The sequence below is a fragment of the Grus americana genome, chromosome 4, assembly GCF_028858705.1.
Source record: "Grus americana isolate bGruAme1 chromosome 4, bGruAme1.mat, whole genome shotgun sequence".
NCBI lineage: Eukaryota > Metazoa > Chordata > Aves > Gruiformes > Gruidae > Grus > Grus americana.
Genome location: NC_072855.1, coordinates 722,860 through 741,368, shown reverse-complemented (window position 1 = coordinate 741,368; position 18,509 = coordinate 722,860). Strand labels below are relative to the sequence as shown.

At 48.1% G+C, this 18,509-nt stretch overlaps 1 protein-coding gene across 4 annotated transcripts in view; it reads right to left on the bottom strand.

Annotated features, from left to right (window-relative positions):
- Positions 1-18,509, bottom strand: part of ZNF638 (zinc finger protein 638) — a 61,257-nt gene that overhangs the window by 37,480 nt on the left and 5,268 nt on the right. For 2 of the 4 annotated variants that reach the window (XM_054824813.1, XM_054824814.1), the window contains exons 1-2: positions 15,401-15,969; positions 247-1,864 (exon numbers count right to left, since the gene is read on the bottom strand). In XM_054824813.1, the coding sequence (XP_054680788.1) occupies positions 247-1,864; positions 15,401-15,735 (1,953 nt within the window). In that variant the 5' untranslated portion in view covers positions 15,736-15,969. Of the gene's footprint in view, positions 1-246; positions 1,865-15,400; positions 15,970-18,509 lie in introns of those variants that run through there. The other 2 variants (XM_054824815.1, XM_054824816.1) reach the window with 1 other exon arrangement.

Genomic DNA, 18,509 nt, shown 5'->3' with positions numbered 1-18,509 from the left:
ATTAAAAAAATAAAAATCAATGTGCATGGCAATTTTGAAATGCAATTTGGAACAGAACACGCTGTGCAGCAGTCACAATAATTTACTAGCGCTCTTTCTAGCATTTTGAAATTTGCACGTAAGCACTCAAACTGGCGAACAGCATCACAACTCATTTAATGCACAGTAAAAAATTAGCTCATAAAACAGTGCAGCAGGTAAGGTGCTGAGTACAAGTTTATGCAATAATCTTTGAAAGACACTCACCTTCATATGAGTGCATTCAATGTTACACAGAGAACACATATGTGGAAATATTCTTGGAGATGTAGCATAGTAGTCATTCATCATTGACGGAGTGGGCAATCTTTTTATCTTCTGGGCACCAGACTGCAGAAACACGGGAAGCCACGATGCTTTCACAATACCAAAAGGAGATCTAATTGGCCCCTCAGCCTGGGGCTGGAAGGGCTTCTGTCCTGCTCCCGAGCCGCTCTGGGCGTTAGACTGGCTTGTCCCAGATTCACGCTGAATTCTTTCATGCTGGCTTATAGCTGCAAGAAGTTCAGCTGAAAAGGGTGGATGGGTCATCGGTGGCATTACGTGCTGGGTCACAGACTGCTGGACGAGGGGCGGCATGACAGGTGGCATCATGGGCTGTGCCATGGGTGGCATCATAGGTGGCATCATAGGCGGTATGACAGGTAGTATTGCAGGCTGGGACACAGATTTCACCACAGGGAGTGCAGCGGGTGTCGCACACAAATTGGACACCTTTCCTGAAGTCTCAGCTGGAAAAAACGATCGAGTGTTTGAGGAATCATTCTGGAACCCCGTCGGTTTTATTAAATCTTCCACTGGAAACACTGGATTGCACGTCACGCTAGATGGTGGGACACTCATCGACATATTCTGCTCTCGCTGGAAGTGTTCCCTGTTCTCTCCGCTTGAGGCTTCAGGATTATAGACACGTGCTTCGAGAGGCTCTTCAGTCAGGACTTCAGGATTATAAGCACGCACTTCAAGAGGATCTTCAGTGTAACCGTATTTGCTTGCATGTCCATAATCAATCACTTTACTCTTGACTGCTGCACCACTCGTACCACCAATCGTTTCTTCTCCTTGGCTCTGAGTATGTACACCGGATAAAGAATGACCCATCTTACGAATCCGTATTTCTCTCAAGATCAGCGGCATGTTTTCAGGCGTTAACTGATCATCTGGATAGCGACTGAGTTCCTCCAAATCTTCATTAGACAGCCCGAAACTCGCCAAAATACTGGAAGCACTTTCTGGTGTGTAGCGGCTCTGGGCATTTGAATTCTGCTCCGAGACCCGTGCCGAGGCAGATGGCTTTTGCCCAGTTGTCCCAGCTGAGCATGGCGTACTGTACCAGCGATTTGTGTGAGGCTCTCTCTTCTGCTCCTGGTACAGGTTTGTCTTCTCCTTTACCTGCCTCGGATCAGTCCTGTGCAGAGTTACCCGAACGTTTATCCTCTGTGAACCCGTCCACTGAAACGTTTCCTGTCCCGAGAATCTTTGTGACACTCCTTGAGGCGTTCCGGGCGCAGGCTTTCTCTGAAGACCTGCTGCACCTCCTCCCCTAAAGGATCCCGGAGGCTTTGTGCCAGATGGATTAGGTCCTCTCGGCCTCTGAGGTAAAGTTCCTCTGGGGCTAAACATTGCACTTTTCAGAAATGCCTGATTTAACCAAGCATAAGGAGGTGCAGAACTGTTGGTAGCAACTGAGGTCAATTGCTGAAGAGCCAACTGTGTCTTAATTTGCGCAAGCTGTAAAGGAGGAGGGCCCAACAGAAGTGGGCTTGCAATGCCAAGGTTCAAGGAATTCACAAGTGGTGCGAAACTTTCCAAGAATAACACAAAGCTGAAAGTTAAAAGACAAGTATTAGATTATTTTATCTTTTCACCTACTTCACGCAGTGGATTCTATAACCGGTGAGAAAAACAACTGAAGTCACAAAACAATATTTTAATGACAGTTGAAATGGTACTTTTGAATTCGAAACTCTGTTGAACAAAACCATTTTCTTTCACTGGATAAAAATCTTAATATGCAGCAAATAAACAACAGGTAATTAAGTAAATGAGCTTTACCAAACAAGTTCAATGTCACAGATAACATACCTAGTGATGACACTCTTTCAACAGCATTTTCTAAAACTTCACATTTTGGTTCTTAATGACAACACAGTTTGGATTTATTTACAATGAGAGCTATTTTATGAGCAATAAGCCAAAGTATTAAAACCCTCTCCAAATGTTTCCGAGGTATGAACTGTAAGTGAAACCATTACGCAGAGAATTCCAAACAGTTACAAGTTGGACATCAAGTCATCACGGAATCGATCTGAAGACAGCAGAACAGTTTTCAGGAGGGACACTCCCATCACCACTCTCACGGGTAAACTACTATACCCTGAAAGTATTCAAAGGGTGTAACAATATTCAAATTCTGTGGCTAGAAAACTTCCATTTCCCAGATGTTAAAGGTAAGATCTTATATTGAAACAGCTGTAAACAGAAAGGCGTAAAATCAAACAAAACTGAAACCATCTACATACAAGCATTAAAAAAAACCCACAATGGCAATGGAAACTGCCATCTTTTATGTCAGCTGAAACCACCGAGAACTCAATCCTGTAAGGCAGTAAAAGAACATACAAGTACAGGTAGAATAAGACAAAGTGATGCTCACACCAACAACAAATGAAATACCACAGAGTTTTGGAAATGTGTTCTTGCAGCATACTCAAAGCAAGGTACCTCACCTCCCTGGCTCTGCCTGCACTCCAGAACTGCACAATCCGCACAGCCAGAAGGATCCCAAGAAGTCCTGTCCTCCCCCAACCCCTTGTCAGTGGGCCATCTCTCGAAACTGGATAACCTCTTGTTTTCATGCTTCTTGCAGCAATACATTAGGTTTGAATGAGTTTTAACTGGCAGATTCTCACTAAGCATAACTATAATAGGGCTTGCCAACAGTCCTCGTTGTTGCTGAACTTGCATGCTGTATTTCTGCGGTGTTGAGGCTCTTGTCTCACCAACACTAACCCCATCACAGGTTTTGGTTTCAAACCTCACTTGAGTTGACTCCAAACTAAAGTTTTTCAAGTAAATGGAGGTGCCTCTCTCATGTTTGTCATCTGTAAGGACTGAGGTTCTGAAGCTTGAGAACCACAACTCAAAAAATAAAAGTTACACGCAGCTATAGCTTGAGAGGTGAACCACGTACAAGCTGCAGGAGACTCAGATTTTAAGGTTGAATTCCTGTGACTTGTTACTATCTGTATGTTAAGCATTCTATTTAAGTTCTAATAGCAATTATTTAATTTTAACTGAGGAAAAACTGAATTCATGCCAAGAAGGAACAGTAGCTACAGAAACATATCTCTTCACCATTATAAAAACATAGGGAGCCATCATAATGAAAAGATTCCCAGCAGACAGCAATCCCAGAACTCTGGCCTCTAATCCAGGACTCCTTGCCCAATATCCCTCCTCCCTCAACAAATTAAATCATATTTAAATGATAACTGCATGTTAGGCCAAGTTTGTTCAAGACCATTTCAAAACAGACTATTAAGCAAACATCCACAAAGTAATCTCTTGCCTTTCAGTTTTGCTCTCTCTGGAACTCTCATCACTGGAGGGCAAAAAAACCTCTCAGCACATTAATTTGGAAAGCAGCTGGAGAGAGAACAATATCAAAGCCACCCATAACAAGAACAAGTAAGAATATATTAGCAGAGCACATTTTAAAAATAAACATGCTGGTTTGCAAACTGAACCATAATTCAGTGGATTAGGAAACTCCCAGGGGATCTGTTCAGGAGCAAACCAGAACCTCAATGGGAAGAATTTTTACCACTCAATTAGAGATTTCCGGGCAGCGTAGACCACTCAGTCGCCAGTGCTGTGATCAGGTATGCTCCCACACCAGCACCCCAAACCACTGCCACGGGCCATTCACCGTAACTTTTTCCCACTTTGTTTTAGCAACTGTACCCCAAAATGAGGAAAAAAACATCTTCCATTTTGGATACTGAAAACACAAAAACAGCCTTACTGAAGTAGAACAGAGGTCCAGTACCCTGTGTTCAACAGTAACCAATACATGATGCTACAGACCACGCTGTAAGTTCATGTACTTTCTCCTGAGTCCTGAAACTTCTTCAGTTAACAGTCTAAAGGTTGTAATGTCACTTTAGTTTGCTTAATAAGCATCTCTGGTAATCAGAGACTCTTCTCAGAATCAACAAACAAAACACTGCAATCTGTTCAGGACATAGTAATACTGGGCCTGCTTACTTGCCCTCCAAAAATGTTAAAACCAAACAGCCTCAGAAGCGGATGCTCCTCAACAAACAGGACCACAAGAGCCACATTCTCAGCCACCGTGGTGTTGGAAGACACCAGAAACAGTCTCTTCAGGTAAACACAAGAGATGTGGCACTAGCATTTCAAACTATCTCCCTGGGTCAGGAAAATAAGAGAAGAGACACAAAGAATTTCTCTCTCAAACTAAAACTATTAGGTTCTCCATCAATATTAATAATTGAAGAAATACAGGAGACAGTTTTGTGATTTCTGTGATCAAAGAAGTACAAGGTAACCTTAAAGCCAAGGTTTTAAAAGACATCCATATCTGTGCTGTACAGCCCTTAATGCCTCTGAAACCCACCTGCAGTGAAACACTGAAGACCTTACTCAGACCCACAATAATGCAAATATATTTCAGCACATCCAAGATGTTAGTTTCCTCATCACCCAGCCCTAATGACATCTGAAGTTGTAGGAAAGAGAGGCCAAACACGTAAACTGCATTCCTTCCCATCCAAGTTGTATGCTCAAATTCTCTCCTGACATCCAGTCAAGAGCTGTACAGCAGCAAGCCCGCCACGAAGCCTTAATCAGCTGGGTCTCATGACTGACCTTTTCAAAAGAAATGCTGGAAACAACAGGTGAAAGATAAAGCAATGCCAAGACTATGGAAACAACGGTCTGGATATTTGAGGCTAGATTCTCACCTTCCTCTTCAAAAGCAGCTTTGTTTGGAGTCTGTCTGTGATTCTCTAGACTGCTGTTTCTGGTGCAGAGGCATCCTGACTAGCCTTACAGCAGTGACCATGCACCCTGCTGATGCCTGATCCTACAGGAATGAAAAATAGGTGGAATTCCCCAAAGACCACTGTGCTTACTTGACTCCTGGAAAAGTCAGTCCTGGAAACTTAGTATTTCAGAGTCTCACAGAAAAGCCAAATTATATCCTTCTTGCTTTCTGTTCAACTTCATCAGTCCATTTTGCCAAGCTTCCCGATATGGATGGATAAATGAAAAGGTCTGGCTACCTGCTTACACACCAGAGAGCCTTAACGACTACGTTTGTTCACGTGGTGAGTGCAGGACAGTCTTGCACCTTCCCTGGTTTGAGGATACAGCCAGAATAAGCTTCTACCCTCTCCCTGTACCCTTCCTCCCTTCCCAGAGGTCTGGCTGCCTGCGTTTCAAGGATCCAAGGTCCATCTCTAGTGCGGCTCATCTGTATAACCTTGGCCAGGCTGCTGAAGATACTGCTAGAGCTGTGGGAAATACTTCTGATGAAGTCTGTAGAGAGAGTTAAAAGAAGGCAAGGGGGGGGCAGGATTATAGGCAGAGACAGACAGGTGTCATTTGCAGCTCAAGGATTCAATAGGAAAAACACCAGCTGAGAATGGTAAAAAAAAAAAAAAATCCTAAAGAAAAAACACTAGGGAGGTGGTGTTGATGGATAGATGACATCAGCGATGACAGCAACCTAACAACACTGAGGAGCCCTTTCAGTGAGCAGCGAGGCCCTCTCTTCCCAATGCCCATCTGGTCAGCAAATACTCTTTGGCTGTCCTGCTGTGGGCAGCCAGCACACTAATGCTTAGAATAGCAGTCTGCTAAATCCTACCAGCCTTAGCGCATGTCTAGCAATAAATAATTGTTTTGCATTGTTAAACTCTCTCTAGCCTGCTTGCAGAGTCTCTTTGCGCAAGGCTAAAGCCACCTAAGCAAAGTGACCCACCCAGAGAGGGATGTTAAAGTTGACAATTCACTAAACCGATCTGGATGGAAGCCAATTAAAATACATAGACAACTCCTCTCTCACAGGAACAGGAAGCGACAGTCAAAAGCAGCGGGTACTAGCAGATATGAAGCAAATAAGAAGTCCTGCAAGCGGAAAAAGGGAAATGCAGCTCTGAGCAGCAATACCATTGAGTTCAAGCTCTTAGGTTGAAGGTGAAAAAAAAGGTACCTACATCTTGAAGCTGTCAGCTGTCTATCAACAACAGAAACACCTTTTAAGTCAGCTGTGCAGTACAAAAATCAATCATAAACAAAACAGGAGGCTTAAGTTACAGGTTTGGTAATGAGGCCTTGTAAGAATGTGGAAGCTGCTTTCTCTAGTGAGAAGTTTCATCTGAATACAGAGTCTCGTATAGTCACTGAAAGCAAAATTTTCTGTTGATTTGTCTCTATAAATGGTATTGGATTTTCTGGATATGTGCTAATTACAGAGCAGTCAAGTAAAGACTGCATTTCAGTGGAATGACACTTGGGGAACCCAGGCATACTGCAGAGACCAATACTATTGCTAACCAAATATTCACCCACAGCCAACACCTTCGGGCCACAAAGACAGAGCAATGGCAAGCCTGGGAACCCCGAAGTATCACGCTGTTTGCCCTGACAGCAGCGTGACTTTAAATGTGTAGAGGGACGACCCAAGCCAGCAGCCAAGCACCCGCACAGCCACTCACTCCCACACCCCCTCCCCAGTGGGACAGGGAGAAGAAAAGCAATAAAGCTCATGAGATGAGATAGAAATGGCATGACAAATGAAATGGGGGGAGCCAAAAAAAGGCTATCACTCACCACCTCCTACCTGCGGACCAGTGTCCAGCCAGGCTCCAAGCAACGGCCACCCTGGAAGCCAAAACTCTCCTCTTTCTTCCTCCACCCCATTTATACTGCTGAGCCTGACATTACAGGGTACAGAACATCCCTTTGGCCGGTTCGGGTCAGCTGTCCCAGCTGTGTCCCCTCCCAGCCTCTCACCCACCCCAGCCTACTCTCTGGGGCACAGAGCAGGAAAAAGAAAAAGCCAGGACACTGTGCAAGCCCTGGCCAAAACACAGGTGTGCGACTAACACCAGTTTAGTGAAGGCAGTTAACTCCATCCCAGCCGGGGCCAATACAAAAGTCACACCTACTTCACACAATCTGAGCGTGGAGCATAGCGCCATAGGGTTAGGAGCAAGACACCAACAGAAGGAAAATAAACTAAAATAAGTCATGCCCAGAACACCTTGATCTCCAGCTCAGTAGGACATTAAGCATTAAACAAATTGCATCTAAACCAGGCCCCTCCATCCCTCCTGGTTCAACTACATCAGAAGCAGCAAAATAAACTCCAGACCCCAAATACAAGAAATTCAGGTTTGATATAAGTCAGACTTCCCTAGAAATACCAAATCAACCATATACATTATGACAGCTTGAAAATCAAACCAGATGATTTGTTCCTTGCTTTCCTTCAAACCTACAAAGACTTATTAAACAGACTACTTCCATTTGAAACAAATACAATTGTCCTATTACACACCCTATCAATACCCAGCAAGCACCTCCCGAAAAGCAGAATCAACTAACAGAACAAATTCAAGAACAGGACTGCAGAAAGCTGAAGTGCTAACTTGTAATTCACTCCTGCCTCTGTATTTCCCTCTTTGGCAATCGTCATGGTTTAACCCCAGCCAGCAACTACACACCACACAGCTGCTTGCTCACTCGCCGCCCCAGCAGGGTCAAAAGGAAGAGAATTGAAAGGGTAAAAGTGAGAAAACTCGTGCATTGACATAAGAATAGAATAACAACAACGACGAAAAGAGAGAGAAATAAAACCCAAGAAAGACAAGTGATGCAAATGGCAAACAATTGCTCACCACCAACCCACCGATGCCCAGCCAGTCCCGGAGCAGTAGCCCTCCTGGCTGACTTTCCCCCTAGTTTATATGCTCAGCATGATGTCATATAGTATGGAATATCCCTGGGGTCAGTTGGGGTCAGCTCTCCCAGCTGTGTCCCCTCCAATTCCTTGTGCACCCCCAGCCTACTCACTGGTGGGAGAGGGTGTGAGGAGCAGAACAGCCCTTGGCTCTGTGTCAGCACTGCTCAGTAGTAACAAAAACATCCCTGTGTTATCAGCACTGTTTTCAGCACAAATCTAAACCATAGCCCCATACCAGCTACTACGAAGAAAATTAACTCTATCCCAGTCAAAACCAGCACAGCAATATCGGGGGGAAAAAAGTCCTAGAGCTGGAGCAGACCACTGTTAAAAGGCAGCTAACCAAGACATCTATCACTGCCTGGCTACAAAAGCGAGGACTGAGCGCTCCCCCTCCCTGCAGTCAGTAATACTTGTTCTCGCTGCCCAGGCCGAATTCAGTGACAGAATAACCGGACCATTCCTACCTGCCAAACTGCACAGCCACCACAGGTCAGGTCACTCAGAGAGCTCCAATTCAAAGCAACTGCCCCCCAGTTCTGTCCCACTGCTAACTGTAGTGAAAATCAGAAGCGAGCTCTATGTGTGAGCACATATGAACTGATTACATAAACCTCATGCACAAAATGAGCAACTGCATGAGCTAAACATAAAATTAATGTTGTTAAGCATTAGTAAGACACTAACACAAACAATTATGTAGCTATATCAAATATGAAAGCACCTAGAAAAAAGTAACAGAAACTAAAGTTTCCTCAATGTAAACAAAATTTGATATATACTGATGTGGTGGGCTGACCCCAGCCAGCGCCCAAGCACTCACACAGCCGCTCGCTCACTCCTCACCATCTCCCCACATTGGCAGGGCGAGGAGAGAATAGGAAGCAAAAAAACCATGGATTAAAATAAAGACAGTCTAACAGGTCTTTAGACCCGCCCCTCGAAGAGGGGGAAAACAACCATGAGGAAAGCAAAGGCAGTCACTCGCCTCCTCCCGCAGGCAGATGGATGCTCAGCCAGGCTCAAAACACACAGGGCCTTGGAAGTCAAAAACACCCTTTTCTTCTTCCTCTAGCCCAGTTTTTATTGCCAAGCATGACGATACACAGTACAGACAGCTCTTGGGCCAGTTTGAGGTGGCTGCCCCTGCCATGTCCCCTCCCAGCCTGCTTGCTTGGGAGGACAGGGAAGGAAAAAAGCCTTTGTCATGGTTTAGCCCCAGGGAGCAGCTAAGCACCTCAGCCTAATGGCTGGCTCACCCCTCCTCCCCGGTGGGATAGGAGAATCAGAAGGTAAAACTGGTGGGTTGCGATAAGGACAGTTTACTGGGACAGCAAAATAGGAGGGAAATAACAACAGTACTTGGAATACATAAAGCGGGTGATACACAATCCAATTTGCTCACCACCTGAACCCGATGCCCAGCCTGTCCCCAAGCAGCAGCTCCTCCTCCTTGGGATGGAATACCCCTTTGGCCAGTTTGGGTCACCTGTCCTGGCTCTGTCTCCTCCCAGCTTCTGGTGAAAATTAACTCTATCCCAGCCAAAAACCAAGGCAGCCTTGATGCTGTGCAAGTACTGTCCAGCAATAGCCAGAACATCAGTGCTTACCTTCCTGGGTTCAGCCACACATCCAAAACACAGCACCACACTCCATCCCAGCCGGACCCAGGACCACACAGCAACACAATCCACTGAAATATTCCAAAACCCTGGAGGTGAGCTCAGGTCTCCACAGGGTGTTTCTGCCCCAGGCTCCTGGGCTGCAGCTCACAGCTGGTCCTGCCCAGCCTGGCCCAAGGGCGACCACACCAACTATCTGCTGTCAGATCTGTCTGAAGGCCTGCTGCAAGGTTCCACTTGAAAGAGTTCTTCCTTCAGGTTACTCAACAGGAAGGACTCACAAGCTGACTGCAACCCAGAAGACACATTCTCCAGAAACCCAGAACACCTAGGAAAGCTGTTGTTTCTTTTTTGTTAGCTGGGGGGGGACATGGCTCTTATATTATTGACCGTATCCATAGGATGTGATGATATCCATCTTTCCACTTCAGTCCCAAGAACTGGATCTCTTACGCAGGTCCTTTGTCTCACTTTATTTTGTGGCAAAATCAGCCTTCAGAAGGATCTGGATTACTCTCTTCCCTTCTCAAGCATTTCCTCCACTGTGTTGCCCAATACAATGATGTTGTCAGCATATGGTGTTCAGGGGCTTCACTCTGTTCCAGTGCTGCCTGTATCAGTCCACAGCAAAAGGCAGGGCTGAGCTTCCACCCCGGGTTACTCAGCTCCACATGCAGGCAGCCCATGGCGTGCACTCTGCTGCCCAGGGACAGGGCACCCTGATGGCACTGGGGAACGCCATGCACCGGAGTCCACCAGAGCCTCGTGCTCCCGTGGGACTGATGTGCCAGGCCTTTGAGTCCACGCTGTCCAGTCGAGCCTGTCCCTTATCCTCTGCCTGGCCAGAGACAAAGCCACCCTGTTCCTGGTCAGAGCACTCATTATCCGACTCCTGTCGGAGCAGACCAGACATCCCTTCATCAAGACAAGGAGAGGCATCCTCAGCCCTTCTACTGCATCTGGGGAATTGCTTGACAGTGCCCTGAGCAGTAATCCTCCTGAGTGGACCTTTCTTAGCTGCTGTTCCCCCACAATTCACGAACGCAGGATCTAGGCCCGAGATGGCACATCACTCCACTTCCTCAGGTGCTCCCCACAGTCGCACAGACGGACTCAGCAGGTGACACATGGCATGTGCCTGCAAGTCCCTTTCCCCTGAGCTGGGAAAGGCTGACTCTGTGCGGCACCCTTCACACAGCCTGCAGAAGTGAGGAGGATGAGATTCTCCTCCAACCCCTGGAGATGACAGGACAGCTTCTCCACGGCCGGTGCCCCAATGTCTGCCAGCCAACCACGACCCAGGTGCTGCTGTACGACACCGGTATGTTCAGGACTAACCTTTGCCATGCAGCCCCTGTGCGCTGGATGTCATCCAGATCTCTGGAGACCTGGTTGGTGTCCGAGTCGCTGCACACCATCTCTACCACTTCCCTCAGGTAACAGACAAGGTGGTCCCCTTGCCTCTGTAGTCTACCAGATCATCCTCGAGAGGACACTCCACCTTCAACGGGAGATGCCTGCACTGAGTCTCTGGTTTAGCCACGGTGTCTGTTTGTACACCCTCGGATCCAGGGACCCTCCAGCTCCTCCGAGGCTGCTGCACACAGGCCTGGTAAGCATCGGCCAGGTCCCAACACAGCCCTAGAAGCCGCTCTCTCTTTTCGGCAGAGACAGGACATCCCTCCTTCAGGTGGTCTGTCATTTCAGCAGGATTACATGCCTCTTCAGGCAAAAACTCCCAGGCTGTTGGAGGTGAAAACCATTCTAGGCACCTGCCCAAATTCTCCCACGCCGTGCCACCCAGGAGCCAGCTGCCGCAGGGAACGTTCCCGTCTGCCATCCCCAGCCAGGCAGTTGCTGGAAGATCCACCGAGATCCAAATTTGGATGAGTGGATTCAGAGTCTGATGAGGTGGCAGCGTGTGTGTGGCACTGGTGGCAGGAGGGCACTAGTATTACCACTATAAACAACGATCAAAATCAAAACCCAGTTCACAGTAAACACCACTATGAACGTTTCGGTTACACCACCATGTTCAAGAAGCCAATGGGCCGTTGCAACAAAGTTGGCAGGATCCGTCCCAGAGGAGAGAAGGAGGAAGGTGTAATCGCTGTTTGTCTCCAGGGCATGGTTCCCGGAGTTCTGGGATGACAGCAACACAGAGGCCAAATACCAGACCAGGTCCAAAGCACTGCTTTTATCACAGGTTTCTCAGGCAAAACAAAACAACACAGTAAACAGCAAAGGCTGAAAGCTGCCATTTCAAAGTCTTTCCAAGGAGCAGCTAAACAGCAATAAATTCAGTGCAGCACACTCGGACCAAATCTGTTGTTCTATCTCGACCCCCCTCCTGCCCCTCGCTGAGCTCCAAAAAGGAGCATGGGGTGTCGACCCCAGCCAGCAGCCAAACACCCACAGAGCCACTTGCTCACCCCCACTCCAGCAGGACAGGGCCAGAAAAGGAAGCACAAAAGTGAGAAAACGCATGGGTTAAGATAAAGACAATCTAACAGGTGAAAGAGAGGGAGGAAAAAAAAAACCAAGCAGCAAAGCAAAGACAATTACTACTTGCCACCTCCCACAGACAGAGCAGTGCCCACCCGGGCTCCAAGCAACGGCCACCTCGGAAGCCAAAACCACCTTTTTCTTCTTCCTTTAGCCCAGTTTTTACTGCCGAGCAGGACATGACACAGTATAGAACACCCCCTTAACCAATCCAGCCTCTTGTCCACCCCAGCCTACACTCAGGGGCGCAGGGGAGAAAGCCTTTACGCTGTGCAAGCACTGTTCAGCAACAGCCAAAACACCGGTGTCTGACCAACACCAGTTTAGTCACAAATCCAAAACACAGCTCACAGGCTGCCGTGAAGACGGTTAACTCCATCCCAGCCAGAGCCAGTGCCACCCAATAACATAATTCACTGAAATACTCCAAAAAGACTCCATTCCATTCCAGCATTCCAATGCACCAAATTTGTATACAGACACACACGCACTTACAAACAAAAAAAAAAAAAATCAGTACAAGTATTTCAGCAAGTAATTCTGAAGCAAAAAAAGGGCATTTCAGCACCTTCATGGAATATTAGCAGCAGAAATCTACTGGCCTTTTTCAATTTTCACTTTCCAGGTCAAATTTTAGAGCAGTACAAATCCCACACGCTGTTTCACGAGTACATCTACATACACACAACAGCTCTGAGGCATATGCAGCTCTGCACACCTGATGTGGCGACAGATGTGCCCGAAGGCATCGCAGACAAAGAGCAAATACAAATACTTCTGCCTAAAACTTACTAAAAAACCCCAAACCCCACTCAGAATATTTGACTTGATGGCAAAGAAATAAGACGACATTTTATTTACCTTCTAGTATGAAACACTGAAGAAAAAAAACAAAGGTCTCAATGTTATTCCCAATTCATACAGAGAAAAGCTCCTTGTTTGGTGTCATGGTTTAACCCCAGGTGATAACTAAGCACCACGCAGCCGCTTGCTCATCCCCCAAGGGGATGGCAAGAATGGAAAAAAACTCATGGGTTGAGATAAAGGCAGTTTAATAGGATAACAAAGGAAGATAATAATAATTATGACCTATTTATAAAACAAGTGATGTGCAAATGCAATTGCTCACCACCTGCAAAACCAACCCGACGCCCAGTCTGTTTCCAAGCAGTAATCCCACCTCCCGGCCAGCTTCCCCCGTTATATCCAGAGCACGACATGACATGGCAGGGAATATCCCTTTCCCAGCCTGGGTCACCTCTCCTGGCTGTGCTCTCCCAGCTTCTTGGGCACCTGGCAGGACCTGAGAAGCTGAAAAGTCCTGGACTTAGTGTGGACACTACAACTACCCAGCAAAAACTAAAACGATCAGTGTGTTATCAACATTATTCTCATACTAAATCCAAAACAGGGCACTACACCAGCTACTGGAAAGAAAACTAACTCTATCCCAGCTGAAACCAGGACATTTGGTAAGGACTAACATAAGTAAAATTGAGCTTTCAGTGAGCTCAGCCCCAAAACCAAACTGCAAGATAGTTGGAAAACAGAAGGGAAGAAAAGGAATCCAGCGGTATAGCAAGGAACAGTTAGTTCTGTAACCACGTGGAACTCCACCCTTGGGTAAACATCACTCAGATGGATCAGTTGCCGTAGAAGTTGGAGAGATCGGTCCTGTCCCTTATGTCCTCCACCCTTCAAGCCAGTGTGATTGTTCTGTTAGTTCTGGCAGATTATGGGTTTTTAATCAGAAAAAAATGCAATTAAAGATACTTGTTGTCCTTGAAGAGTATCTTCTCAATAGGAAAAAATAATTACCTCACTTTTATACCCACCCTCTTGAAGACCTCACAACAGTTATAAATTAATATTTTAAATGTCTAGTGAATGATCACATACCAGAGAGAAGAACATAACCCAAAACTGAACACACATTTCAACATCAATTCTGGGCTATAAACCAGGATGGATGATTGGATTTTTTAAATAACAAAATACATTTTAATCAGTTAAATACTTTTTAAAATAATGCTATAGAAAAACAAATTTAAAAAATTAACAACCCATATTACATTACTGTATTAAAATAATTGTAACTGAGCAAAAATACCAAAGTGGTATGTGTCTAAGCTGCAAAAAAAGGTCAAATCTCCAAACATGCGAGGTTCCTGAGTAAGCACTATGAACTAGATTATGCTAAAACACTTTGCCTTGGGTGAAAAGGATTTTTGTTGTTTCAGTTATTTTGACCAATTCAGACCAATTACTGCCATCTTCCAAGTCAGGAAACGGGGAAGCCTTCTTTTGCACCCCAACACATAAGTATGAGGTGCCAGAAGCCATGTCTACGTTCTGAGCTCTCAAAGGGTAGGTGATGAAAACCAGTCTCTCCAGCTAACCAGAGCAAATATTACTTCATTCAACGATCAGTTTTAAAGCCAAAACCGCTATTCCCAAACTGCCAAATAGCTTTGTTTCAATGTAATGTGCTCAATTTATGGATTTAATTAAAGGTCTGAGCTTTCACTAAGAGACAGCTGGACAGAGACAGAACACAGGTAAGAATCAGAAAGCAAAGGGTGCGTTTCCCTAACTTAAACATGTAAAAGCTGAGATTGAGTAAACAGACGTTGTACTATCAACCTTGTTAAATCAATACACACGCTGCTGGCGTAACGAGACTTCGGCTGCAATGCAGACAAACGTTACAGCGCTGTTTACAAGCACGTGTTTATTCATTTGCCTTTTACATTGCAAGAAAACACAGGCAGATGCAGGGTCGCTGGGGCAGGGCACGCCTGTGTCTGCCTGGCAGCGTGCTCCGTACCCCTAACACCGCCGCCGTGCTGGATCCCCCCGGCAACAAAATCCAACAATCAATCAGGGGGCGGCAGCCGCCAGCCCCAACGCACTGCAGCACCTATACCCAGCCGCAACACCCCGTTATCAACCGGCTGCCATCAGCGTAGGAAAGCGGCGAGGCCGTTACACCGCGTCGTGTCCCCCCCCCCGCCCCGGGCAGCCCGCACCGGTGAGGTTCGCAGGCCCCGCCGCGGTCTGGGGATCCGGTGGGCGAGCGGACCCAAAGGGTGGCCGTGTGGGTTGATGGAGGTGCCGTCCTCACGGCCGTGCCCGCGGCAGGAGCCCCGGCCGCCCCCACCCGCCGCCATTTTGTGCGTCCCCCTCAGTCCCCGCTGCGCCACACAGAGGCTGGGGGCGGCTGGCGACGAGCTCCTACCTCCGACGGGGCGCAACCGAGCCGCGCTGCTCGCAGCCGCCCTTCGCTCCGCTTCCTCCGCCGCTTGCCCCCGCCGCCCCTCCGTCGCGCCAAGCCGGGCCGGGCCGGGCGCCGCGGCCGCGGAGATGCAGCCCGGAGGAGAGAGACAACGGGCACTGCGCCTGCGCGCGGGCGGGGCGGGGCTGAGGGAAGGGGCGGGGCGCCCCCAGCGAACGCGGAGCACGCATGCGCAGGACAGGCGTGCGAGCAGCGACCCGCTGCGCAGGCGCACTGAGCCCCGCGAGGCCACGGCGGGTCAGTTCCCTCGGTGTGGGCATGGTACCCGCAGTGCGCATGTGCAGTGGTTCGCCCTGGCCTCGAAGATAGGACTGCGCATGCGCTTCGTGTGAAGCGGGCAACCGCCGCTGCCGCGGAGCATGCTGGGAGTTCCCCTCTATAATGGCGCCTCAGGGTGGCGGGGCCGCTGGTGGTTGTTCTGTGTGTCTGCTGGCACCGCGTCCCGCTGGGCGTTAGTGCTGGTTCCTGCTGCTGCTCCTGCCTCTCTTGCACCCCTTTTCTCTCCTCAGTCTTTCATCTCAGTCTTTCATCCCGCTTGTCGCCTTCCTCTCGTTCCTCTGCTGAGGGCCCGGTGACTGCTGTGGGGCTGCCGGGCCGCACCTCACCTCACCTCAGAGTCGGGCGGCAGTTGAGGGCATCTGCTTTTCCTCCCTTGCCTGCTGCTGGTCACTGACCTGCACCTGTGGAATTGGGAGACCTGAGGGCACCAAGCAGCTGTCCAGCCCTACCCTGCCCCAGCCTCCCTCAGTGGCACCACAGGCTTCTGGAATTGTCCTCTTGGGTGGCTCCCGCCTTATGTTTCTGCGTGTTCAGCCTCATCCACGGCCCCAGGTGAATGTGTGGATCCTCTCTGCTGAGGTCCTCTTCAAGGTGTCCTGGGCTTGACTGGTAGCCAGTGGCAGCCCGTTTTTCCAGTGGCAGCCAGCATGGAGCATAGGACTTCTGAGGCCCTGGCTCATGGGGGTTATCCATGCTTCTGCCTGGAATTATGTTTGCTTTTGGAGCAGCAGCATCAACACCTGGTATGTCCAACGTGCTTATTTTCCCAGGGGTGCAGTGAGTTGGTGTCCCCAAATGCTGGCTTCCCCTGTTAGCTCAGGCCTGCGGTGCTGGTGCTGACCTGAGAAGGAGAGCTGAAACAACTCTGTCACCTTGGGTGGCCCTGCCAGGTTTCGGCACAGGGAGCTCATGTGGCTCCAGGCTCCTCTGCACTCTTCCCAAGAAGCACCTTTGCAGAGTCACAGGTTCCCTCTGAGGAGAGAAAAGATGCCTTTAAGAGCTGTCACGTTATTTCCAGAAAATACCAAAGCAGACGCCAAACCTAACTACGGAGTCGGCCAGAAACACTGCTGCTGCATCACAGTGACTGCCCCCAAAGCATGTACGGTATAAAGCTGCCCTGTGACCGGCTTTGCCCAAAGCCACACTGTTTGCCTGGGTGCTGGGAGTGTATTTCGGAGCTGCTGGAAGCGCTGCGTCTTGCTGCAAACGTGGCAGACAGCAGGCACCCACTCAGCTTCTCTTTTAGCAGACTGGGAGTGGGCTGAGCAATGCCAGCAGACCGGCTGCCGCGCAGATCTGTCCGGCTGTACCGCTTTGAAGTCACTTGGGCGTTTTGTCTTTCTCGTCGTGTTTGAGATCCCGCAGACGCTTTGCGTACATCCAGCAAAAATGATTTGCTGGTGCTGGATTTTCTGACAAAGCTGGGCTGACACAGAAATAGGTTGCTGGTCTTTGTCTCCAAACCTGTTTTGGTTCCTCTCCAGCGCATCACAGTCCTGGAAACTCTCAAAATCTTTAAAAGTTAAGACTTCTGCTTACTTCTGCTTATTCTTGGGTTTTGAAACCTGCTCAGAGCCATCTAGTCCTGCAACCCGTGACTTCTGTAGACCACAGGCATCCCTTACTCACAGCATGGGAAAGCAAGAAGCTAGGATCATTTGGGAGAGCTGGAAGTTGTTATTGCCTAAACTTCAGAATCAGATTTACAGCTAAATTAGATGATTTGTGCCTGTTTTGCCATTCTCAGGCCAGCTGGAAGATCTTCACTGACAAGGTAGTCTGGAAGGGAAAATCCGTTGTAAATTAAATGATGGGATCAGTGTTTATGGTGAGACCAGGGGACTCTGTCAGAGTGAACTGCAGGTTTAGGAGCGTCCCAAGGGTGGATTCTGCCCGGCACCTGCTGTGGAGACTTTAACTTATTGTTGGGAAAGGATCAACTGGGTCAAAGGCTTTATAAAAGAAAGATGAGATGAGCACTTTGCCTACGTGGAGCTTGAACGCCATCCTGCTCCCCTGGTGCTGCCTTGAGAGCTGGAAAACGCAACAGCTGAAAATCAGAAATTAAACCTGAGTTAAAACATGCTGAGGTCCAGGCACGAACAAGGCTGGAATCACGCCCATGGTCTCGTTTGCTAAATATCCAGTAGCAATGACAGCAGCACTGTCTTAAAAGGCATCGTTAAGATGGTAAAATTAAGCAAATGAAGCACTAAGACCTTTGGGAATGTAAACATTTAGGCTGCTTGTGCAACCTGATCTGTCTGACATATCCTGGTGTCCCACCACAATCTCCCATTACATGATGCGACACTTGAGCCCCGGCAGCTCTGCGTGGGGCTGAGTGCCTGGAGGACCCGTCTGCCACAGGACTGTGCCTCTTTGTTGGAAAATTTGGGAGATGCAAAGGGATTGCAATACAAGTCTCCTAGTTTCATAAGAGCTTCAGCCAGAGGCAGGTCCTACCCTTGCTCCGGTGAAGAAATCCGCATGGGATGCGGGACAGGTCTCTCAATCCAGCTTGGTTTAGGTGTTTGCTGGTTCTCTGCCAAACCTGCCGTGCTCCTGATGCAGTTCCAGGTGCGGTGCAGGGTGCTCAGCCACAGCTGAGGTCACCAAGCTGCCCTTTGCAAATGCAATGCTCACTCTTGGAAATGGTTCTGATCATTTTAACTGTAAAGTGACATGGATGACAAGCACATAGAATTTCATTCCGAATATTTAAACACAGACAAGGGATGTCCGTGTGAGAACACGACAAGGGATCTCG